We start from the raw sequence: 25640 nt of genomic DNA on the forward strand, positions 1-25640 counted from the left end.
TCTCTATTCTAAAAAATGACAAACGATTTCAGTATTATTTATGATAAACGATGAGGAATATAAATTTGAAATTCCTGTAAAGGACCAATTTTTGGCGTTCAGTTTAATGAGTAAGTGCAACTTTTTGTAAAATAGAAGTTATGGCTAGTTCATCATCTTCGCTATCGCTAGATGACGACAAAAAACTCTCCCAAAGCAAGAAACAAATTCAAATTGTCGCACGTTTGTTTTGAAACTTTGTTAACTAGCAGCTCCACGAGCTCTCGGACCTCGTGCGTCGAAATTTACACTGAGTGCGTAATTGTTGCATCACATTTGCCAATGGAACACATAAAATTGCCCTAAAATTACCAATAGGACGTAAAAATTGCACTCGTGCAGCACAAGTTTTGCCAATCGAAAACGCTATAAGATTCTTACACTATGATACAGGTCTGGACAGTGGCGTAGCTAGGGTTGTAGCATTGGGAGGACTGAGCTCCCTAGCGTCGGCGTAGTGCCGGGTGGGGGAATTCGAAGTTTAATGATAAAGGTCATTATTATACTGTGTCATAATGAAGGCATTATGATATCAAAGTAGAAAAAAAAATCGTGCGATTCTGCACAATAGGACAATGTAGGGAAAATTGGAAATGTACCTGCCGATTGCTGCCTCTTCCTCTTTTATTTATTTATTTATTATTCCTCTTTTGTGCAGGGCCCTCAACAGGCTTGCGCCCAATTACAGAGTGACCCGCATAATGCTTTTTAGAGGTGCCTCAGCATAAGGTCCTAAGTTGTTCTATACTACTCCGGTATTTACCTTACGAACTAGGAAAACCTAATTCGGAGTAGCCGGTAGAATGCTCGAAACAGGTTTAAGGAAATTCCCATCTCTGTCACAGATGAAAAATTCTTACCTCAGCCCAGGTTCGAACACCCGACCTCCGGATTTATAGCCCAACGCTCTAACATTGAACTACAAAAGCAAAGCTGTTTCATTCATTTGATGTAGCATAATGTAAAGATCTTCATGAATCCAATCTGAAGCAAACCGCAGACTGGTTTAATTTTTATAAAACTTTAAATATTCCTGAATGGCAGAATCTGGATTCGTTTTTTCATCTCTGGAAAGGTAAAATATAATATATTAATATGACAACCTTGCCACAATCCCCTTCTTTATTTTCTTGTAAAAAGAATGAAACTGTGATTCAATTTGGGATTTACAATCGCATTGCAAAAATGAATGCATGCATATATTTATCAATTATTTACCCATTACGGATAATGCGGGTGCCCAACATCCGAATGAATTAATTAATCGTACCTGCTATACATGCTACGTATTTATCACATTGGTCGGCATACAGTGAATTTTTTTTAATGCGAACATAGGAGATTGCATGCAATGTAATTTCCTTATGTTCGATTAAAAAAAAACATCAATCTATTGAGTAGTTCAAATGAGTAGTAGATACAGCTGTCACATTTTAAAAAATACCGCCGTCCAATTTAATTACGAAATCGGTTAGGTTATTGCTTAGAATGTCAAGGAGGACACTTTTCTTCATTTATGTATTGAATAGATCAAATTAGTAGAATATCAGGTGCACATGAACTACAAATAAGTGAAGGTTGGTTCACAATGAGTTGTGGTGTCAGTGCGTGGTCTGTGAAGTCAAGTTATCGTAAGTTTAAGAAAAATTTATCCGAAAGTTGCTATGGCCTCACATGGCTTCTTTAAACAAATCTTACCAAGTGCTCTTCATCATAAAGACTATAGAATTGCTGTTCATAGTCACACAAGTTGCGCGTTTTGCTGGTGAGAATGTGAACCACGCACACCTCATAGATTGATGTGTGTTATGTTCAAAAATACTCAGATTCCAAATTTCGTGAACACTATAGAATTTTTCCGCCTCGTGTCAGTGTAGGTGTGCGCCACTTCGTGGTACTTTTGTTAAATCAGAAATGGCGTAGGTACTCAAAAAATCTACGAACACGTTAACCAATTAATGGTATAATCGCTTCTAACGTAACGTAGGATTTATTTTTTCTCGAACCTAGATTTCAAGAATAAAAAATGAGTTATAAACTTGGGCCTGCAAATCGACAACGCAAGTTTTTGATAAGTAGACCTTGTAAGTATTATAATATTTACAAAAATCAGTTTTGCGTTTGTTTGCCCAATATGTGTAGTAAATTGTAGGTAGATATGGTAAATGTGCGTTCAACTTGCTTGTATAATAGCGTATTGATGATAAAATGTAGAACAAGTTTAAAAAGCCATTATGCAAACATAAATGACGAAAGCGTATTTTCCTCCTAATAAATTAATTCTAGAACCAGGAAAAAATGCCGATAGGCACGAGATGCTTACCCATAGATGGTAATTCTATGTACTTACCCCATACTCTTTCAAATGCCTCGTCGAAGTCGAAGTCTATACAGTTTAATGGAAAATAGTGGAGCGTATACAAATACATACATACAAATTTTGAAATGGGCATTAGTTTTGCGTTTATTCGAAGTGTCTACATATGAGACTTTTGTTAAATGCCTTCGTAAATAGCATTGCGCATTGTGTAGGTACATTAAAAATTTCATTGAATACCTTCATAAATAAAACATACATCAGCATTCGTAAACAGTAATTTTGAAACCGGTTTTAATTTCATTCAAAGTGCCTACATAATTATGATACTGGTTTCATAAATAATAAATTTGCTATTGCGCATGCGCAAAAGCAAATTTTAAAAGTGATGTTAAGCCTGTCTCACAATTGACGCCAACGTGAACGCTAACGCGAACGTGAACGTGAGCATTTAATTAAAACATGAATATTTACTATTTCCATTCACATATAACGCAACGGGAACGTGAAAACGTGAAACAAACGCGACAGTTGGTCAACTTTTATCTTTCCCGTTCCCGTTGGCGTTATAATTGCGATCCAGCCACATAACCTTTAAAGACCAAACTTAACTATTTTTGTACGAAGTATTGCATGATTATCCGTTTGTTGAATTGAATAGAATAGTCTGTGACTACCACAGAACACATTTTAATAAACAAAATATTCCGTGACAAATCTTAACACTCCAGGAGCGTAACGTTAATTGTGAGACTGCGAATTTGTTCATGTTCACGTTACCGTTTGCGTTTCCGTTGGCGTTTACGTTTGCGTCAATTGTGAAACAAGATTTGCTTGTATTCCAAGTGGCTATGTATTAAATTTCATTTATCTACTTTGCGTTACTAATCGACTCATTATTATATCAAAAACAGTTTAATTATGAAGGCTATTATTAACGTGTTTTTGGTGATTTTTATTTGTCGTATATTGGTATGGTAGCATCCGTCGCGGCACAGAATCATATATATAAGAGAATAACATTATAATTAGTTTTTAGAACGAAAAAATCGGTCGCATGAGTGAAAAGATAAAACATTTTCGGAAATTGGCCGCCATCTTGAATTCTGGACTTCCGGTTCAGATTTCGAGGTGCCAACATCGATATTCGTGTTCAGCAGGTACCAATTAGTAAAAAAAGCCTTGTTGGCCAAATGTTGTCTGAAATGCTCCTAGGACAGAAAAACTTCGAAAAGTGAACCAGTCTAAATAAAATGTTATAGGTACGATTAACGCAAACAAAATAAAAAAATTAACATCGTTAACCTTTGTTTGTCTCCAACTGCACCTTGAAAATAACTACCGTATCTATTTCTATAGTGATGTCACTCTCAATACTCTGTGCTATAAAAAAACGCTCAGAAATGAACGCGCGCTGTTGCGGTGATCACTTCTCCATTTTGACACACGGAACTACTAAATAAAAATAAACCTTCAACCGTCCATTTTACTCTCCCGGAAGCACAAACCTCTCCGTTTCGATACGGTCGCACTAGAGGTCGCTAAAATGTGTCAGGTTCCTCTGCCCAGCCCTGTAGTTCAACATGGACAATATGATTTGCGTTATCGGACATTTTTCTGTTTTATAGATAGACAATGGCTACGATAAAAGTGTCGTAATTATTATATTATATTAAGGTACGAGTAGTAGCATATGCTATCAATACACAGGGTTAGAAAAAAGGGCAGTAGCTGGTAGAAAACGGTTCCTTTCGTTGAGACCTTTAATTAGACTACAATAAGAGATCAAATTAATTTTCCCCCCCCCCTCCCCGAGGCCCCGTCGCTCACTGATCTCGAAAAAGAGTCGCACGGGAAAGTTGTAGTTTGTACAAACCAATTTATTTCGATGAGATCTTTCATTAGAATACCAATGAATGACTACTAACATTAGAATGACAATGCCCCCCCCCCCTCGCATTTTTAAAAGTTTTACTTGGCGCCACCAAAGGCATCGTATGCTAAATCTTCCATTCATTGAACCTAATAATATTACGTTCGGTTCTGAAGAGGTCTGTAATCTAATAGGAGAGATCGGCTTCCAGGCTTTTTTCACAGTCGTCGTACAAGAAACTTAAGACGAAACGAATTACAATAGCGTAAACTACTTAGTACCTACAAATTGTACACAACTCTTGTGCAGATAAAGCGCATTTTTTAGCACCCCGATGAAATTTGCGCATTGAGCGCGTGGTTAATGCTCGTTATTTGAACTTATCCTTATCGAGATATTCGCGCTCAAATTGGCGTAGCCAATAGATATGTTTCACCAAACTATTATTTTCCCTTGTGAGTACCCTCCTTCAGCACTCCTTTCTCGAGGTATTCAGTTTGCCATCACCAAAAGGTATGTCTTGTCAAAGAATACTATTAGTTACTCTTTGGTCTTGTCCAAACGTTCTCTTTTTCTTTCGGGGGTACTGTCTTCCGACAGCTCCGTTCTCGACACATTCATTTTGACCTCGCCAATAAATATATTAGAACCATCAAACGTTGTAATAGTATTCGCACTATGTGCGAGTACTCGCTTTTGACACTCCGCTTTCAATATATTGGCACTCAAAGCTTTAACTCCACCAATAGATATGTCTCCTCCAGACGTTCCAGTTTCGATTTGTGAGTATGCTTTGCCGACACTTCGTTCTCGAGAAATTCGTCAAACGTTACCAATACATGTGTCTCGTTCAGGCGTTCTATTTTCTCTTTGTCGAGAACCTTCTCCGACATTCCGTTCTCGAGATATTCGCACTTAATGTTTTGAAATAATCAATAGATATGTCTCGTCGAGACGTCACTTTTTGCCTTTGAGTGTACTATCGTCCGACACACCATTCTTGAGGTATGAGGAATTACAGTATCATGAAAGAGAAAACCAATTTCTAGCTAGTTCAAAACGGCAAAGTGGTTGCGAATATACGGACGGACGAACAAAACGCAAACAATAGCACATTTTTTTAAATTCAAAATGCAATAAAAACAGCATACATAACACAAGACTTGGGAATTAAACCGCACACTTTGGTTGTGGATGGACGGGGTGTAACAGTCAAGTGCTTATGTCAAAAAAATTTTTGCAATAAAGAGGTAACCAGATCAACATTTTTTTTCGAATAAATCCAGAAATGTTTCTTTTGGGAGCTATGGGCACCTTATAACTGAGTATTTCGGAACATAAAAATAGTCCAACTTAGCTTTTTAAAATTAAAAAAAAAATTCAACAAAAATATGGGTTCACGACCATGAAAAAATCGTCAGATTTCGCTAATTATTCCGTCGCACAAGATGCATTCCGTAGGAAAATTGGTAACTACTTCACTTTAATATTCAATGAAATGCTATACAGGTACATTGCATAAAAACTGCCTTTGATCTACATTTAATTTAACCATGCGACACTTTAACCAGGCGTATTGGGTAATTTCAACGATAAAATGCGGGTAATTTTTTTGAAAAGTCATGACTCATGACGGTCGAAAATGAAAGCAATGTTATCAGCTACCGTTATTGTTCAATAAACGCCCTCATGCTTTTTATCCTTCTAACTCTATTCTTACACTATGCCCTTACATACATATCCAAAAACCTATAATAGAAGTTCTATCCTTCATTACTGTTGTAGTTCTTGAGTAAAAAAGTAAAGAGGAGAGTTTAGGGACATAGATGCCAAACTTATTTAGAATATGCGTTAAAAAGACATAATAAAATATAAATTAACTTGAAAAAAGATATTTAGAAATTCCTGGAGTTTTCAAACAATCCAAATACTGATTCGAGCGAGAAATGTGAAACGTATATTTATTTGTTTTTTTTAGTATTGCCATTGCCTTCATTGTTTGGCAGGTAATTGGTTCAAGGGACAGTGCTGCAGAGGTCTTTCAAGGATAGGCGAAATTACTGATATCGTTGGACAAGTGCGTTCATCGGAACGACAATAACGTAACTTAATACCTACATATTGCATATGTAGGTATTATCCCTCCCTACAATTTACTAATTTTTTTCACAAATGTAAAATTCCGCCAAATGGTGACTTTAATTGAAAAGAGTATTTATTTTTAAACAGGCAGTAGGTACTACCATTGAATAATGGTATTACGGTATTAGAAAATATGCAATTGAATGCAATTTTGGAAGGTCGTTGTATTGTACACAGTACATATAAGCGCTAAATATATCTTTTAAAAGGATCACTAGTGAAATGCGTTTAATTATTACAGTAGTGTTAATTAACAGACAATCAGTCCCTAATCCAACAAACGTTTCATTGACTTGACTTATATTCTACGTAGCACTAGTCTAACCTAAGTTTGTCAATGATATTTGAATAACGTTAAATGTTGATAAATGTTCATTATTTGTTGTTCTCATTTAGTTTTGACGTCTTTCTTATTCGTGAAAGTACCTATAATAGTTTACCTTATTCCAATATTAGTGTACATTGTACAATGTTGGTTCGGAAATCATTGTTCGACCAAGCCTTAATGGTTTTTGGTGTGCTGTCTGCAGGTTAGTAAAATTAAATAATAAATCGGTTAATGAAAAATAAACTTCAAGTAGGTTGCCTGTTTGATGATCAATTACATCAATCGCGTGACTATGTAGCCATTAAAATGCCTCAAAATTTACTCTACATCATTTTAGGTCACAAATGAGAAAAATTTAATAACAAATTTACCTATTTTTATTTTATTTCCTTTATGCTTTTTTTCTTATTAGTTATGGTAGTAGCAAATTTAAAAATAGGTAATAGTTATTTTAACTTTTCTGTTATTAGTAGCAATTCATAAAACAACAAAAGTCATGGCTATTGCTATACTAATAACAGAAATGTTGAAATTTATTTTTAAATTTGCGGGTATACCAAAAGCTTAATAAAACATGTAAAAACAGTTTTGTATCCACCTTTTAATTCTGAACAACTTTAAACTCTACAGTTTTTTCTGTAAAATGTACAGGAGGGCAGGATATTGCATAAAACTAATTTCCCATGTTAAATCGCCCTATGTTCCTACTTACCGTGCACCACCCGGTAAATTTCTTCGAAAACGATATAATTAATAGTTGAACAATGAAATAATCGCCCCTTTTTGAAGGGTATGGAAGGGGTTAAAATTAAGTAAGACCGGATTTCGAAATTCTAGTTTATATGAGTATTCGGAATTGATATACGACTGCAGGCATGCAGCATCGAGAGGTAAAGGTGAGAAACTCTATCGGGAAGCAGTGCTTAATTTATGATATTTTAGCTACTGTAATAAATTATTCTAGCAGTTAAAAATATATGATGGAATAAGCTCCACTTTCAATAAAATTAAGCACGCAATGGAAGTTTAACCGGAACTTTTATTGAAAGAACTCAGAACAGTCACTAAGTTATTATAATAAGAAGGTAATATTTGCTTATGATTCAATCAATTATTTGCAGTAAATGTTCTGTAAGTACTTCGGTAAAGTTTTGGCCACGGATTTTTTTTCCATTGTTAACACAAACATATAAATTGACTATTAAATTACAGATAACAAAAAAGAAAAGCCTTCTATTTTTTTACCAAATATTTAATCAATGCTTAATCACCTTGGTTAGTTAATCAAGGAGTTTTTTTGTTTTGTGCATACCAATCTAATTTAATCACAGGATTAATCTCTGATTTTAGTCCAGGAAATAGACTGAAAATGGAGCATTTCCTGCAAAACGAGAAGTAGTTCCAATTTTTTTTGCATGTCATGAAAGAATATCTGGTGGTTAAGAATCCAAGTTTTCGACCTCCCACCCCTTATGCTTCCCCCGTACCACCCTTAAAACCAAAGAAATTTGGTTGGTTTTTTAGTTTCTCAATCATATCTTTTTATAGATTCATTTTACAAAAAAATATTGTTGTCAGAAATTGTAGACTATAAAATTCTACACAACTTTGATATACCTACACTACTTTTTTGTGAAATGTTTATTTTAAAAACGATATAGAGCTTCCAGAGTTGCTTACATTTTTAAGAATTGTAAAATTTGTATGTAGATGTTTTAACCAATTTTATATTATCTCTATAATTAAGAGTTTCATGAGAAAATATCTTGAACTTCTCGTGGTATAAATCCCCCTTACGCTGCACCCTTACAAATGTGATGCATAATAATTCAACTTTCAACCCTTGCTAGTGGGGATATTTGAATCACTGTGAGATTGTAGGGCTTTCTAATATACGTTTGAAACAAAAAAATTAACTCACTTCAGTTCAGCTTCATCCTTCATCATCCTCCCCCCCTCCCCCCAACCGCGGTAGGAATAGATATTGAAAGAGGAATAGAAAATATATGTTATAATAATAAGCGTTGTACTCTCTGACTAACTTCACAATCGCGCCACAAAAGCGTTTAAAAGCGAAACTAAACTGACGTGAGACAATTTTTTAATTTCAAAAGTATATTAGAAAGCGCTACAATCTCACAGTGATTCAAATATCCTCACTAGCAAGGGTTGCAAGTTTCATTATTATGCATCCCCTTTGGTAAGGGTGCAGGATAGAGGGATTTATACCACGATAAATTCAAGATATTTTCTCATAAAACTCTTAATTATAGAGATAAAGTATGAAATTTGGTTAAATCATCTACATAGAAATTTCAGAATTCTTAAAAATATAACCAACTCTCAAGCTCTATATCTTTTTTAATAAACATTTCACAAAAAAATAGTGTATATCAAATATTGTGTAGAATGTTATGGTCTACAATTTCTGATAACAATATTTTTTTCTAAAGTGAACCATTAAAAAGGTGTGATTGAAAAACTAAGAAACCAACCAAATTTCAGGGGTTTTGAGGGTGGTACGGGGGAAGCACAAGGGGTGGGAGGTCGAAAACTTAGATTCTTAACCACCAGATGACTGTCTATGACATACAAAAGAAATTGGAACTACTTCTCATTTTGCAAGTTAAAACCCTCTATTCCCATATTGATTAACTAACGGTCTGATTATTTATTGTTTGCGCATTCGGCCATAGGGCTTGCAATCAATCAAAATGTATTTAATAATTTGATATACTCACATATGTATATCTAAATGGTCCAAGCAATAATAGTTATTTATGTATTAAGGGCATTTTTTGGAAGATACAAGAAGGAAAGAACCCTGTGCCCCAGTATACAGTTTTGAGAAGGCTAACAATACTGCAATCCCTTCTTTACATCTCACAGGAAACAAAGGTCCTAATAAATTTTTTTTTTTTTTTTTGAGTTGGATCCATCGTTCCTCGAAATGGGGGTTGAAATATATTATGTTATCAAAAATCTCTAAACCTTCCCCATATAGTTTTATTCGTTGAAGTTTTTTAAAAATAACAGCGACTATAGTTTCGGCGTACTGCCATCATCAGGCGACTAGAAGTGTATCACAATATAGCAAATTTGAAAACATTAAGAGCTAGTACTTACTGTGAAAGTTAACAGGAAAACGGTAAATTACAAACGTTGAAGACGAATAAGACGAACATGTTGTTTTTTTAATTATTAACTGGCCGAAGCCAAGTGAAAAACCTGAAGGGTGGTTAAAACGGAAAGGTTGTCCTAAGTTTCAAGACGAAATTATTATCAAGCCTTGTTAAGACAACCAACCGGAGGGTTGAATTTTTACATTAAAGGTTGAAAGTTGGGTTAACCTAAAAATGAACAAAGTTGTAGATTTCAAAAATAACTTATCTAAAAGGTACTTACACATTTATTATAATAGTTTCAATACTTTTATAAGTTTATTTTTTCCCCCCGTTCTTTTGAAATGTGTAAGTACCTTTTAGATAAGTTATTTTTGAAATCTAAAACTTTGTTCATTTTTAGGTTAACCCAACTTTCAACCTTTAATGTAAAAATTCAACCCTCCGGTTGGTTGTCTTAACAAGGCTTGATAATAATTTCGTCTTGAAACTTAGGACAACCTTTCCGTTTTAATCACCCTTCAGGTTTTTCACTTGGCTTCGGCCAGTTAATAATTAAAAAAACAACATGTTCGTCTTATTCGTCTTCAACGTTTGTAATTTACCGTTTTCCTGTTAACTTTCACAGTAAGTACTAGCTCTTAATGTTTTCAAATTTGCTATATTGTGATACACTTCTAGTCGCCTGATGATGGCAGTACGCCGAAACTATAGTCGCTGTTATTTTTAAAAAACTTCAACGAATAAAACTATATGGGGAAGGTTTAGAGATTTTTTATAACATAATATGGTCCTAATAAAGCTACAACACGTCAGTCAACTTATCTAAGAAAGTAAGATTGTGTCTGATTGCTTATTGCGGGTAAACGATCAACTTCGTAGTGGAGAAACCAGCTCAACATCAAACATATGCCACAATCAAACAGAAGAACTGAATCAAACGGAACCAATAACGTTTTCTGAAAGCATAGGTATCCAATCTGAGCTGAGTACAGAAATTTATTACAAATATTCCAATTTATATGAGGATATATGTTCGGATGATACTTCAGTAAGGTTTTCTTGTTTTTTTCAAAGGAAAGCGAATTAGAATATGAAAGAACTGACGCGTTTGGACTGCTTGGATCCGTGCCACCGCACCCACAATGTCGGGATGACGTCACATGTTCTGTCTTTCAAACTTTCATCGTTAATAATTTGAAAACTCCGGTTTGAAATTTTGTTTTTAGATTTTCTTCTACAATTTGTTTTAATTTTGGGTATACTACCCCTTTAATGCCCTAGGGCATAAAGTGGTACTTTTTGCCCGCGTATCACAGATATAAAATGTGCTATGATGTATGATAGGTTAGTAAGACAAAAGTATTCATTTGTTACTCAGTTGTAAACGTTGATTAACAAGACAAAACGCAAATGGGTAAACGTCATGTTTAAACGCTATACTTGTAAAACTGACAGCAGACCTGTAAAAAATTTACAAGTTAGTATTCTAGTAATCTCATTGCCCAGAATTAAGGCGAAGTCTCTGTTACATGGATAACATGATATTTTAGACATTTCTTCAAGATCAATTTATGAACTAATTATTAACGAGCTCCTAGCGAGTTTATAATTTTGTTGTGTCTGTCCGTCCGTCCGTCCGTCCGTCCGTTAGCACGATAACTCATAAACGAATGGACCGATTACGATGAAATTTTGCAGGTGGATTCTTTATCAAATTTGTAGATCGAAGTTCGTGAATTGGCAATGTAGCCCAAAAAATAAAGTAGGCCCTTTTGACATCTCCGTTAGTTATGAACCGAATTGCATGAAATTCAATATGCGCATAGCTTTGACCATATAAAACTCAATTCCAAAAGTTGAACCTAATCGATCAGCATTCACAGTGCCCTCGACCTCGACCATTTACAGACCGAATTGCAAACTTTCTTATTTATGAAGGTATTTAAATGAAATTTGATACATAGCCACTTGGAATAAAAGCAAATTTAACGCCAGTTTCAAAATTTGGTTTTGCTCATGCGCAGTGCCAACTTTCTTATTCATGGAGGGATTTAAATAAAATTTGATACATAGCCACTTGGAATAAAAGTAAATTTAACGCCAGTTTCAAAATTTGGTTTTGCGCATGCGCAGTGCCAACTTCCTTATTTATGGAGACAATTAAATAAAATTTAATTGATATATAGGCACTTGGAATAAAACCAAATTTTACGCCAGTTTCAAAATTTCGTTTTGCGCATGCGCAGTGCCAACTTTCTGATTTATAGGGGAATTTAAATGAAATTTGGTACATAACCACTTGGAATAAAAGAAAATTTAACATCAGTTTCAAAATTTGGTTTTGCGCATGCGCAACTTATTTATGGAGGCATTCAAATGAAATTTCATACATATACACTTTAAACAAAAGCAAAACTAACATCAGGTTTAAAATTTGGTTTTGCACATGCTATAGCCATACCCAGGAGGTCGTTTGCTATATTTGTTTAATTTATTTACATTTACTATTGTTTACAAATGAGTAACAAATAAAATATGGTACATTATACGCCAGGTAATAGTTTTTACTGGCTCTAGGAGATGACAAGCTCGCCTAACTGCTCGCTAGTCAACTTCTCCTATCGCCAGTAAAAACTCACTTACCTGGCTAATAATGTAAAATACCTACTATTCCGCGTACTGTAAATATCCTAGTTCACCTATACATCGTATTAATCAGATTAATTATGTTAAATAAATTGCTTTCAGTTTATTTATTTACTTTTTGCATGTAATTTTGTACAAAGCTTATTCTTCTATTCTAAGAACGTTCTTATTTGACTCGGCTACAGCGTCTCCTCGTATGATAACGGATGCCCCAATTTTGTTTAGTCTACAAATTTTTTTCGCATACGTATATTCAAGTATTTAACATCTTAACCTTTCGTTTTTCGTGAATAATTATTACATTTTGCACTCGCGCAACCAGGCATTATCGTTTAAATGTCGTCCGACAGGCGACAACTGGGCATCCGATAATAAAAAATAATATTCCAGGTATTTACTCATACGACTCTTAAAATTATGGAGATAATGTATCAAATTTCGTTCAAATATCTGCTCGAATATCTGTACCTATAGAAATTTCAGGATTCTTCAAAATATACACACAACTTTGAAGCTCTACATATATCTTTTGAGATAAAAATTTCACAAAAAAAAGTATTTGTGTAAAATTGTAGGGTCTATAATTTTTAATCGCAAAATATTTTTGGAAAGTGAAAGACTAAAAAACTAACCAAATTTCGGGGGTTTTAGGTGTGGTACGGAGGAGGTGGATGGGAGCAGACCCGTAGTCAGAGGGTGGACAGGTGAAGGTGAGCACCACCTAGACGTGGTCTTGTCCCCACTGGAAATTACGGTTAATGGTTCCTTTACAAAAATTACAGGGGAGGTATTTATCAAAAACTTCTTACCCTAGAAAAAATACCGGCCACCCCTGCTGGCTACGGGCCTGGGTGGGAGGTCGAAAACTTGGATTATTAACCACCACAACATGCAAAATAAAATTGGAACTACTTCTTGATTTGCAGGAAATGGTCCATTTTCAGTCTCTATTTCCCGGACTATAAGCTTTCTACTCTATTTTATAATATTCCGCTTCTGCTTTCTTCGCTCTCTCTTGACAAAACCGATAAAAGTTAGTATACGCAGCTACACTCTTCGAGTTAATATTTATCAAATTCAATGGTTAGTAGGTTTCACAATTTTCCGCTATGTCCCTCTATCTGTCCATATCTTCGGTTATTTTTTAGCGTATTTTCCTCAAAGTGAAAAATCGCGTCCGTCCGTCCGTCACACGTACTCCTTCTACACCACTGAACCGATTTGGGCGATATAGGGCTCATTTGAAAGGGATTGGTCCAATGATACCGTGCATACGGATATTTTTTGGTTTTGCGGATGCACAGTGTCAAACATTTGGATTAACGCATGTGCAATGCTAACTTTTGTATTTATGAAAATATTTAAATGAAATTTTATACATAGGCATTTGGCATCAAGACAAATCTAATAGCAGTTGCAAATTTTGGTTTTGCGCATGCGCAATGCCAACTTCCTTATTTACGAAAGCATTTAAATGAAATTTAATACATAGATACTTGGAAGACAAGCAAATAGGAAATTTATTTATGAAAACAGTTAAATGAAATATCATATGTAGGCACTTTGCATGAAACTAAAACTAATACCGGTTTCAAAATTACTGTTTACGCATGCTGTATGTTTTATTTATTCCATGTAGACAATGCGCAATGTTGTTTACGAAAGCATTAAAAAAGTTTCATATGTAGACACTTCGAATAAAAGTAAAACTAATGCCCATTTCAAAATTTATATGTATTTGTATACGCTCCACTATTTTTCATTAAATTGTATAGACTTCGACGATAGGCGGCTCATTTGAAAGAGAATGGGGTAAGGTACTCGTGCCTACTGGTATCTTTTCCCAGTCCTAGCATTAATATTATTAAGAGCCGAGGAAAATACGATATCGTCATTTATGTTTGCATAATGACTTTTTTAACTTGTTTTTGTTGTAGATACCCGTCGAGCTATCTACCGATATTGATATAAGTATACTTAAGCTTATAATAACTACAATTACCTATAGGTCTTGATACACGGCAAGTATTATAGGTTTCCTTATATTTTGAAAGAAGTTTTACAAGATTTATTACCTTACTATGAACATCACAAGGCAGATCAAAATGCAGTCAAACTATTGAGAAATCTGCAACAACTAAGGAATATAACAATTTCGCTTCTAATTGTATATCCTTTCATTACAGGTTTCTGCCAAGATTTTGGTTATGAAGGATTAGAAGGTAAGTTGAATGTTCATTTATTTGTTTATTGATCGGTATTGCGGAGCGCTTACCCTACTTAAACAGGTAGTTTTGCAACTTTTGGTCTATTACATTTACAGTACCGGGTGACCCAATAAGACTGTTCCTCGGCCATATCTCGAGAACCGTTCGTCGTATGACTTAGGGGTAAAAAAAATTATTGGGTAAATCGGCCATGAAGAATGGCTGGAAAATATTTTCAAGTGCTAAAAATGACCACCAGAGGGCATAACAGCCATCTTACATTTTAAAACTGCATTTTCTTTAAATTTCGCATAATAAACTAAACATTCTTTTTTCACATTTTTAAAGAGAACCAGTTTATCTATCATTTTCGTAAAAACAAAAACTCAGTTATTTCAAAAACGTTCAATTGTTTTTGCAATAACCTGCTTTAACCTCTTAACGGTTTGACCGATTGTAACAAATTTGGTATCGTTGAAAAGAGCATTCTTGGGGCAATAAGAATCAACCAAAATATAGTTAATTTAGTTGAATCCTTCTCCGTCAGGGGGCTAGTTTTGACACTATGACCCAAAATCCTAAAAAAATGGGAAAAAAATCAAATGGGGGATGATATGACTTTTTCTTTATGAAAAAGTAGCCAAATAACATCCAAAGAGGCCAGTGAAAACCGTTCGATTTCGATCGGTCACGACAAAAATCGAGCCTGTGGACAGGCTTCAATAGAAATACACGCGCCGCGCGCGCGATCTTTATCGCACGATCCAAATCACACCGATCTGGGTCGCTCCGATCCGGTGGACTTCCGGCCTAAGGCTATGCGAATATTCAATTCGAATTGGAATAAATAATAAACAAAAATTATTTAAAAAACATTGCGTGCTTATTGTAATGCTTTTTGATACACAACATTGCTAGTTTTGTTTTGCTGTTCATTAATTTCTTCACCGCATGCTGGGTGCCATTACTAAGACGTGGTTGGTTTATTTTCCGCAACATAATATAATGATTACCGATCCAACTTGTAATGCAAATTGTATAGTAGTAATTCGCGCAATTCTAGCGCGTTTAAAAATTCCGTTGAATAGTCCCGGATATTGTCGATACGGTACAATTGTTTTGTATTATTTCCAAGCAAGACAGGTTTTTTTTCAATTTATTCAAAAACTTCGGACTTTAAAAGAAAACTAAATGGTCATTTAAAGTTTTGGAACAAGCAGGACTTTTTATAAGGAATTCTCAAAAAATGAATAAAATGGTCGATTATAATAGGTATAGTAGTAAACCTTATCTTGGGTTATAGGTAGGTACTGTATTGACGACTGAAGTGTATAGGTACCTATATTACTATCAAACATACTTACTTTTGCCATTTTTATTTACTGCGCTCATTTTTATTTGAAGGGCCGACACATTGGGGCGAAAAATACCAACATTGCGTGGGAAAGCATCAAAGTCCCATAAATATTTTACAGCATCAAGTTCACATGGTACATCTACCGCCAATGACGTTTACAAATTTCAACTTGCCTATCAATAAAGCAATACTAAAGAACAACGGTCACACAGGTATTGTTTCTTTTTTGTTTGTTTTCTTAGGAATATTAATAAATAAACAGGGAATTTTTCTTAAATGCATACCTATTCGTACCGGCTATGTATATTTTTCAAAACGGCTACAATAGACAACCATAACTCTACACGAATAAATTGTTTTAAATGGTAAACATCAGCTATGGAAACAGTAACTTGATTATTCAATGTCAAATTAGGGTTAGCTATTAGTCTTTATTTTTATTACATAAAGATTTAAAGATGTATAGCAAAGACGATAAGGTTGAAACATTGGATACGTTCAGCCGAGGCAACTGTTGACTAACACCGTAAACGTGTTTTAGTAGCAAATGTCAACATATGCCTGAACGGTTCTGTTGACAAACATGTTGGTGGGTTATGATATTACACCAAAACCAAATTTGTGGTGCCAATTATTACCAACTGTTGACTTCACAACCAGAAGTCACCATTCATCGTTCAGGTAAGTCAACGTCTCAACAGTTGTGTCGACTGAACGTACCCATTAACACAGTGTGGGACTGGGACGGTGGTAACAGTTTAAGAACTGTAAAAACGGCTCCAGTTTGTCGCGTGTAATGTTGGTTGCCTACAGTTATCTGTTCCATGCTACGTGATACCATTGCATTTATAAATACAATGGTGATACTATACTGCATTCATTATAAGGATGTAGTAGATGGGACTGTGTTTGAAGATAAGCACACACAGGAAAAATATAAAACGGCACCAAAGTATTGTAAAGTACAAACATCCATCACTGCAAACAGAAATAAATCTTTGACATTAACAGCTAATGACACTTCAACAGTTTAATTGGCAACAGAAACTACTTTGCAAAATTCGCCACTCGTTTTATGTTTCAGCGTAATACTGACTCGTGTTTTAACCAATCACACTGAAGGTCAAAGCTTCCGTATGCTTTCTACCGCTACCTTCTTACAATTAATACAGTCTATAGTCTCACGATTCCATGCGTTTGATCCGTTTTTTTAAAGTATCAATAGTACTATACATTACATAGCCCGTACGTATACATTTAAGAAAAATTCACTGTATCTGTGGTCTTACAAAATGATAGTAATGCTAATGAATAACCTATACAGTGAGTTTTTCTTAAAGTTAATGAGTTTTTCTAGTTGAACATAAAAAAATGCTAAAATCCGGCAAATCAGTATCGAATAACTAAACTTAATCTCATTTCCAAATTCCAAGGATTATATTTTTTCTACTCGGCTGATGTCTTCTATGTTACCACCAGAAACAGGAAGAAACATTGCGAAAGTATTTTTTCTTGAAATGCTAAACTGAAAAATAAATAAAACGGGTACATACTTACTTACATTTAAAGCTTCAGCTCTGTGATGATGTATCAAAAACGCCAAACTATTGATAATATGTGTATAAATAAGTCTTTAAAGCACGCGCAACGATGTTAATCGTACGGCACGTAGTGGAGGGCCATTAAACGTTGTCAGTGCTTTAAAGACCAATTATACACGTGTTCCTATTTTTTATTATACCTGCAATATAATTTTAAAATAAGGGAAATAAAAAAGTCATAATGACCGCATATAGTCGAGTACATGTCTAATTAAGTGGACTGTTTATTCTTAATTCCATGATTGTCATGGAAAAACACCGCCTTTGTTACTAAAATGACTTCGCTTGAAAAAGATACTCCACCGTGCAGTACTTGTTGCAAAAGCAGAAGAAAAGTTAGTAAGTACAAAATCAATCCAGTAAAGCATATTATAAATTAAGAATGCGAAAAGTTGTTTTCGTAGATGAATAGGAAGCACCTTATTTGTCAAACAAAGTCTTAAATGCATCGATAAATACTCGCATATATGAAAAAAATTGTCAAAGGTATTTAAATTTTCTATCCTTTGGTGCATTCATTTAAAACTTCAAACAATGCTGCGATTAAGAAATGGAACAGATTGAGAGCTTCGAACAAAGGATAGGTACAAGCCAAAGAAATCTTTTGCATTTACAGAAAGCGACACTAAGAAGATTTTTTATTTCAGGCCCATATGACATTTTCATAGGGGTACGCTGACGACCATTGCTACGAGTTCCGACCATAGTACCCTCGACTCTCGCACTTTTGTATCAGTTTTTCGGCATCCTTTTGCTCAGGTTCTTAATTCAAGTGCTAAAAAGTGATACCTGGTATAACGAGTGTCAAAACATGAAGATAGGAAGATCCATTACCTAAACAAAAAAAGAGTATCTATGTTGTATGGATAATTATTTCATCGTTTACATAAAAATTTAAGGAAAGACCTAATCCGTTTTTTTTATTATATGAGGGTGAAAATAGAAATATTTGATTAATTATATATTTTAAAACAATTTGGAGATAAACTGAACAAAAACTACCAGAATTGTCACTACCGCAAAACCAATTGAATCAGAAGAAGGATTAATTTTTCTTTATCCATCAGCGTTTCAATACAGCAAGTATAGGTACAAAGGTCGAGGTAAGAAATACTAAGCTCAATTTTATGTGCGACACCTCGGCTCCCGCTCTCACTCCATGCGCGGGGCCATGGCCTATGGTCGACGCTCGCCGACTGTAATCTAATTTTGCACGTTTATTTTTTGATGACCGGAGTATGCGATATGCTATGGTCGGCTCGGAACGACGGCGATGGTTGGCGCTCCGTTTGTGTCCGCACCCTACATTGAAATAAAAAAACTTTTATTTGAATGGCACACTAAGCCATATATTTGTAGTGAGTGTTCAAAACGCAGATTTGTGATTCAGCGTTGAGTGAAGGATAGGTCACTCAACGGATTCAGGAAAAACGTATTTTGCGTTATGTAGTAGATATGCGCAAAATAACGTTTTCTATACAGGTAACCTGAAAGATACATCATGTACAGGGCTGAATATGTGTATATGTATATCAGAATATCTGATAAAATTATTTAAAGTGATAGTACTGCATGATATAAACGTTTAGCAATTCAATGGTTTAGCTAAAAGTACAATCCTACCCTTACAATACAACAAACCAAACAAAAGTTTCCTCTACATCGCAACCACAAAAAAGCAATAATTCGACGGCGCATGTATTCGATCCTTTAATTTAGCAAGTAGTTTAAGGATAAGAATATTCTAAATGCCAATTTTGGGTTATTAAATAGATTTTGAATAAATTCAACCTCAAGGCAACTGCGATGAAGAATGAAGACATTTATGTTCATTTCGTTATCTCCATCTTCCCCAATTTCTTTGTACAAATACTTTGCGCTTAATCTTAGCAGGATATATTTGCAAACATTGTACAATCATGGATATATCCTTATAGGTACTCCATCTACTACAATCTCTCAAGACTCAAGAGAAAAACTTTAGTAATTTTATTTTAGTCGTAGTTAGTTTTCTAACACAACAACCTCCTACAATTTCCGGTGGACCATTAATTGGAGATTATGAATTTGCTCAGATTCATTTCCATTGGGGTGCGAACAATGCCGAAGGATCAGAAAATACCATTAACAATAATAGGTATGTTCATCATTTCTAGATTAAATTATAGAGTCTCACATATACAGGGTCAGCAATTCAAATTTTGAAGTTTCGGCCGTTAGGGTCATTTCTAGTAAAGTATTAAAAAATATTATTTCGAGCATTCAATTCGGTTTTGTTTATGTCAGCCATCATATTACATTTTGAACTGTGGGTGTATACATATATACAGGGTGTCCCTAAAAGGTCTGTACAACGCGCTACCAGGGGTTCTTGGTATCAAAATAGGACGATTTAACCCAACTTACCTCTATCCAAAAGTGCTTCGGTAAGGTGCTATCTACCGCCAAAGATTTAAAAAAATCGTCATTTTTATTTTATCGGAAAATGGTTTTGCCGATTAAAATGAAATTCGGGATGTGAATGTCTAATGTAAAAAGGGTCTTTGTGATATCATCGTTTTGATTGTAGTTGCTATGTAGGTGATAAAATACTGACCATCCACATCTGAAGAGGTCTAAAACTCTCTAAAACCGATAGACAGTTTACTTGCAAGCATTTTTTGTCTCTTGATGAATATCGCTATCTGTGATGGTTTACGAAAAAAATGATGAATGGCATGCACCATACATGCGATTGTTCCTCAAAAACCATAAGTGCAAGCAAGGCTATGAAACCGTAGTGCATGTAACGTAACAAACGAACACAACCGAGTAAGTCAATGTAATGTTTTGAGTTGGATCCATCGTTCCTCGAAATGGGGGTTGAAATATATTATGTTATCAAAAATCTCTAAACCTTCCCCATATAGTTTTTATTCGTTGAAGTTTTTAAAAATAACAGCGACTATAGTTTCGGCGTACTGCCATCATCAGGCGATGTGAAAGTTAACAGGACTGCAAGTTTATAATTAAAAAAACAACATTTCGTCTTATCCGTCTTCAACGTTTGTAATTTACCGTTTCCTGTTAACTTTCACATCGCCTGATGATGGCAGTACGCGAAACTATAGTCGCTGTTATTTTTAAAAACTTCAACGAAATAAAACTATATGGGGAAGGTTTAGAGATTTTTGATAACATAATATCAATGTAATGTATTAATTTAAACTACTAAATGTTCAAAGTGACCACCATTTTCACGCATACAAAGCATTATACGGCGTAATAAATTAAACTGTATCCTTTGCACCACTTTGCAGCGTTATTTTTTAAAGTTTCTACAGAATTTTGAATCCGCCGCCACAATTCCTCTTCCGTATTAGCGGGTGTGGAATACGCCACTCTAAGGTTTCACAGCCATTTTCTGATTTTTTGAGGAACAATCGCATGTATGGTACATGCCATTCATCATCCCTAAATTTTTTTTTTCGTAAACCATCACAGATAGCGATATTCATCAAGAGACAAAAAATGCTTGCAAGTAAACTGTCTATCAGTGTCTAAAAATTCAGAACCGTCAAAATAGTAGTTAAAAAGTTTTAGATCTCTTCAGATGTGGATGGTCAGTATTTTACCACCTACATAGCAACTACAATCAAAACGATGATATCACAAAGACCCTTTTTACATTAGACATTCACATCACATTCATTTTAATCGGCAAAACCATTTTCCGATAAAATAAAAATAAGGATTTTTTTTTAATCTTTGGGGGTAGATAGCGCCTTACCGAAGCACTTTTGGATAGAGGTAAGTTGGGTTAAATCGTACTATTTTGATACCAAGAACCCCTGGTAGCGCGTTGTACAGACCTTTTAGAGACACCTTGTATATATATATGGGTGTATAGCTACTTCATTGTGTTAACAAGCATGTAACACAATGCCCTGGAAAAACAAGGAACAACCACTGCAATAGTGATCTAAATACAATAGGCAAACTCCATAGGAGTCACAGCAGTTCCAATGCGATGTAACTATAAACTAGAGTTTAAAAACTAATAGAGTGAGTTTTTTTAAGTGAACATACAATGCTATGATCCCTATGTTCACTTAAAAAGAACACGTCAACCGAATACAGGGTGTTCCTAAATATAATGTAATATGGAAGGGGTTAATTCTTTGGCTTATTTTCTGGCTAAAAGTTCATATAGGCATAGGTCCGCAAACGCTTCGTTACTGATCTATATGCAGTGCGTACCTATATACATTTTAACTCTGAACATACAAATCTCCAAGCATTGAATAATATGCCTAACAGTTATGCAACCTACCTTAGAAAATTAACAGCAGTGTAATTAAAAGAAACCTATGTAGTTCTTTTAGATACATATTCGGTCGGTTTGTTTAGCAGTTTCGACTTTTTATCAAAATTACATTTTATCAATAATAATCTTAATGCAATGAATAATTCAGATATTGACGTTTTTTAAAAACATTTGAAAAAAATGAAAGTAGCTAAGATGGGATCTTATTAATTTAACATAGGAGCTTTGTATGGTCAGCCATCAGATACTGTATAGAGGACATATACTTTAATTAAAGTATACCTTAGCCTTAGGATATACTAGCCGAGATCGTGTCATCTTTGCAGGATTGTAGCACTTCTTCGTTTTGACTCCCTTCGCTGTGCTGGTAGATGTCTCCCGGGCGATTTACAATACCATACCAAAAATAATTATTATCATTAAATAAACCGATACAACGAAATATCGAAGGATCCTCAGTATCACAATCACTTTTAACGACAATTTATTTTAATATTCATTCATGTCTTTTTCATTGAGATAATGCTCTTAATCTTGTTCCCAACGACATTAGTGCAAGAATATCGATTTTGACATGTTTTGAACAAAATCCATGTGGTTGCCAAAAATAGATCACATTCATCTTTTGGTCATTGAGATAATGTTCTTTTACCCAACGAGATTGGTGGATAAATAACGATTGTGACATGTTTTGATCAAAATCCACGTGGTCGCCAAAAATAGGCCAAATTCATGTTTTGATCGTTGAGATAATGCTGTTGGTCTTTTCCCCAACGATCTTGGTGCATAAATAACGATTTTTACAGGTTTTGATCAAAATCCATGTAGTTGTCACAAATATGTAAAATTCATGTTTTGGTCATTGAGATAATGCTCTTAGTCTTTTTCCAAACGATCTTTGTGCTTAAATAACGATTTTGACATGTTTTGATCAAAATCCAGGTGGCCTCAGAAAAATAATTTAACATCTTGGAATCACACACATGCGGTTATCAAATGTGCACGTGATGTACTCTTTCAGCATCAAGATAATGCGTTGAAATACTTTTAAAACTCCAAATTCATGTGTAAAAATGCGCTAAAAATGTTATTATTTTTAAAAATTACAGTAAACACGAAACTTTAAATTAGTGTATCTCCTAAACTATACATGTTAGGGGGCCAAATAAAATATCAAATTAAAGGTACTTTTATACACTACAGTTTTTAATAATGGATGATTTTTGCAGATTTTTGTCCACAGAAATTTCTCCCGACGTCAGTCGAATTGGCAAACTTGGATTTTTCTCTCTCTTTACCATTTAAACAAGTCGGAAAAATAAAATCTTCTACCGGACCTTTTGTAATCAGAAAGTACAAATTGACTGGACTACTTTCCCTATTGTAAAACTTAAAACACGCAGCCCCACACTTTTTCATTTTCGATTGATCGGTGTAAATCCAAGGTAGCATCTGGTATGGGTATTCGCGATATCGTTAAATAGGTAGTTGTAGGCCAAGGTTATTTTCTAATAAAACAACCTTGGTTGTAGGCCATGTTGTGGAATTTTGTTGAAGGGCGGAAGCTGTGTTTCTATCTCCTCTGAAAGGTCAAAGAGGTGACATTAGGTGAAATTGTTCCTAGACTCTCACCATCACCATTTGCAGATGTGACTCCCTCGGTGACTTTGGCACTGCGCAATCGCAAGCGCGTTAAAATTTGAATTTGCTTGCTTTGAACTTGAGGTTACCTGCTTACCTATTGTAAGTTTTGTTTATAATAATTACAGGGTGTAAATCGAAAAGTGGAACATTAGGCGTTTAACCTGGGAAATTATTTTTTCTTTGCGCAAACGTTTCCTATAATTATTTTACGCAAAAATACTTCAATTAAAAGTTATAGAGATATAAATTCTGCATCTAAATCATGTGAAACGATTATTCTACCTCGTCTTGTACGTGAAAAAATTAAATATAAAGATTCTGTTTTCACGAGTTTTTAGTCTAAGTAGCCATGTTTTTCTTTTATCATGTGATATTGTTTTGCTTTTGTTGGGAAACTTTCAATTTGTCCACAAGTTGTTATTCATTGTATTGTCTTTCCACCAGAAAAGATCGTACATAAATATGTTTTAAGATACTAAAATCGGTATTGTAGTGGGAATAAAATGCACAGATAAAGACAAATGAAAATCACCGTCAAATAGGTTTCTATTTACCTAAGTGGTCATATGTTTAGTCAAAACGGTATGCGGGCGTATGCCGATATCACATCTCTTTCCCCCGGGGTATTCAAGGACATTGAATAATAATTACTTATTCAATGATCTGGATCTCTGGATCATATTAAATGCGTCACCCTGTGGGTGGACGTTAAAATGACAATCATGTAATCTATAATAATCAGGTGTTAAACTTAGTGGTGGTTACAATGTTATATTTCTAGTTACCCACTGGAAGCCCATGCCGTTTTCTTTCAACAAGCTTATGGTTCTTTTCAAGAAGCTATTGAACATCCTGATGGTTTAACAGTATTGGCGTTTCTTTTCCAGGTGTGTACCTTGGTGCCAAATCGCCAACATCTATCCAATCACAATATAAAATCGATTTCTCTTTACACATTTTTGGCATAAAAAGTACTGGGAGATTATAAAATTAGTTTTTAATCAATGTTTTTACTTGTACCTAATCAAATTTAATTTGTCAATCGTTGGTAGGGATAAATTTGATCGATGGATGCAGTAGATTAATTATTTGGTCTCAACAGGTATCTGATATTGACAATGAAAATTATGGGTCCATTACCGAAGTTTTACCGCAGCTGAAGGAGCCTTTTGCGAATACAGCGATTGATGACTTTCCTCCACTAGAAAAATTAATTGCTCAAGAAACATCTGTCTATTATTTTTATGGTGGATCCCTTACGACGCCTCCTTGCAATGAAGCAGTAACATGGATTGAATTTACAAATACAGTTCCACTCGGACAAAAACAAGTAAGTATCTATGCATACTTCATACTTATATTTCAGTTAAAAGTTAAGATGAATACGTCACATAATGTGGTTTCCGATATTGTAACTTGAAAAAATTTACCAGTAACACATGCCAACTTTCTGTCAAGCTTTATCCGCCAGAAAGTCCCACTTACATATCGAATCTGAAGTAGGTACTCACTACTCCATAAAAATGCGCAGGCGTTACGTTAGCCGCCGCGATTTGAAAAATACAATTTTTAAAATTACTATGTTCCTGGTACAATAGCACAGATTAAAATACTCTTGTCTGTGATAAACAGAACACAACTAGGATTTTTTTCGACCTCCCACAGAAGAATTGTGAATATTTTTCATATGTCTATTTAAATGGGGGCTTCATTTTTATTTCTGATCTACAAAGTACATTAAAAATAAAAAGACCCGTGTGTCCTCAATTTTTATTTGCGGGTAAAGTAAACTCAAAATAAATTATTGAAAAGCTGTGTTTTTAGTCCGAATTTGAACCGCTTCAGTCTAAATAGGTCACAAACCTACAACCAATCACGTAGAAGTGAGTCGGCAACCTTGCGCGAGGGTCTGACGTTTGTCGGATTCAAGGTTTTAAGAGGCATGTGTTTTTTGGCTAGCACTTCCGTGCACTACAATGTACCTTCCATTGTCCATTAATGTTTTTAATCGCACATTTCGAGACTTAAGCATCGCATAATCACGAAAATGAAAAA

General features: G+C 34.7%; 1 protein-coding gene across 1 annotated transcript; it reads left to right on the forward strand.

Annotated features, from left to right (window-relative positions):
• Positions 1-1612: 1612 nt before the first annotated feature.
• Positions 1613-24915, forward strand: LOC116163368 (carbonic anhydrase 7; the record flags this gene model as incomplete). The annotated part of the gene is given in 6 exon segments (XM_031477259.1): positions 1613-1670; positions 14657-14692; positions 16082-16246; positions 19634-19772; positions 24367-24472; positions 24688-24915. Coding segments are annotated over 6 exon segments (717 nt in total), but the record flags the coding sequence as incomplete, so codon positions are not given.
• Between the last annotated feature and the right edge of the window lie 725 nt (positions 24916-25640).

This window comes from Photinus pyralis, unplaced genomic scaffold (genome assembly GCF_008802855.1).
Source record: "Photinus pyralis isolate 1611_PpyrPB1 unplaced genomic scaffold, Ppyr1.3 Ppyr1.4_LG2, whole genome shotgun sequence".
In the NCBI taxonomy this organism is placed as follows: domain Eukaryota; kingdom Metazoa; phylum Arthropoda; class Insecta; order Coleoptera; family Lampyridae; genus Photinus; species Photinus pyralis.